Source organism: Akebia trifoliata, chromosome 8 (genome assembly GCF_017979445.1).
Source record: "Akebia trifoliata isolate Shusen 1 chromosome 8, ASM1797944v1, whole genome shotgun sequence".
In the NCBI taxonomy this organism is placed as follows: Eukaryota; Viridiplantae; Streptophyta; class Magnoliopsida; order Ranunculales; family Lardizabalaceae; genus Akebia; species Akebia trifoliata.
Genome location: NC_141382.1, coordinates 43,536,922 through 43,538,158, shown reverse-complemented (window position 1 = coordinate 43,538,158; position 1,237 = coordinate 43,536,922). Strand labels below are relative to the sequence as shown.

General features: G+C 35.0%; 1 protein-coding gene across 1 annotated transcript; it reads right to left on the bottom strand.

Moving 5' to 3' along the window:
- Nucleotides 1–240: 240 nt before the first annotated feature.
- LOC147397000 (sigma factor binding protein 1, chloroplastic-like) lies at nt 241–660 on the bottom strand. Its single transcript, XM_086450179.1, has one exon. It carries the CDS (start codon nt 658–660, stop codon nt 241–243), a length of 420 nt encoding a protein of 139 aa, XP_086306305.1.
- Nucleotides 661–1,237: the final 577 nt, after the last annotated feature.

The window sequence follows — 1,237 nt, the reverse complement described above, 5'->3', positions numbered from 1 at the left end:
ACAAAGAAAATTTATTTTCTCAAAATCAATTTTCAGGAAAATTGGTTTTCTCAAGAAAACATTTTTTCAGAATCAACAGAGAACTACATTATACATACATACATACTATGTATATAAATATATTGCAACCCAAAAGTAGATTCAACTTTATAATAATCTAACTAGATGTATATCTCTGATACAGATAAGAAAGATACAACTCCATACCTATAAAAAAAAAAAACACAAATTTACACTGCATCAAGGCTTCTGAACATCGACTACTTGATGATGAGCATCACGCATTAAAGTTGAAGGACAAAACCCATTGAAAGTCTCAAGAATTTGAGAGTTGAAGACATCCTCCAACGGTTCAAAATGAGAATCAAAGCTCCAATACGAATCCCTATGTGGGTTCATCACTCCAGTCTGGACTTCCTTTACAACTCCATGATCAGGAACTGTTTGAAGGCCACAAACTTGATGATGAGATGTGTTAGAGAATCTAGTTGTTTCGGCTAAATCTGATTCTTGACCAGTTAACTCTTGAACTAAAGCTCTGAATTCTGAAGCACTTGTATTAACCTTCATAGGGTTTGAGATGTAAACAACTTTGATTGGTTTTTTCTTTGATTTGGCTTGTTTACAGCTTTTTCTTTGATGAACACTTAATTTATCCATCTATAGATAGATAGATACTAAAGAGTATCAAAGAAAGTTGATGGGTTTGTGATTGTGGAAGGAAAACCAGAGTGAGGGGCGGTTTTTTATAGGTGTACGGAAGTGGGTTTTTGAGGTTAAAAGGTTGTTTCGTGGAAGAGAGATGAGAAGAAGAAAAAGAGGGAGTTTTGATGGAGTAAATGGAAGCTAAGGAGAAATGAGAAGAGAGAAGGTTCTATAAGAAAAGAAAAGCTTTGTAATTAATATTTCAATAATTTCTGCCACGCTACCTTCGTCGAAGCCTGGCTTTGGTCGTTCCACGTGGAACTAAGACTGTCAATAAGATATACTAAATGGATCATCTTCATTGGGCCGGATCAGGTCAATTTAGTACCAATCATATAAAAATTGGATCAGACCCAAAACTGATCTCATCTGATAAACATCAAATCAGACTATTATAAAAATATCTTTTTTATGGGCTTGAGAATAGGCCTAGAAATGTTCGAATCCAACAGTGGAGAAATCATTAATCATGTCGAGTTGTGGGCTTTTGTCATGGAGATTATGCCACGTAGCATTTTTGGATGGGAACGTT

What these genes read in the sequence shown, in the direction of transcription:
- LOC147397000 (XM_086450179.1), bottom strand. Translation starts at nt 660, where the DNA reads ATGGATAAATTAAGTGTTCATCAAAGAAAAAGCTGTAAACAAGCCAAA.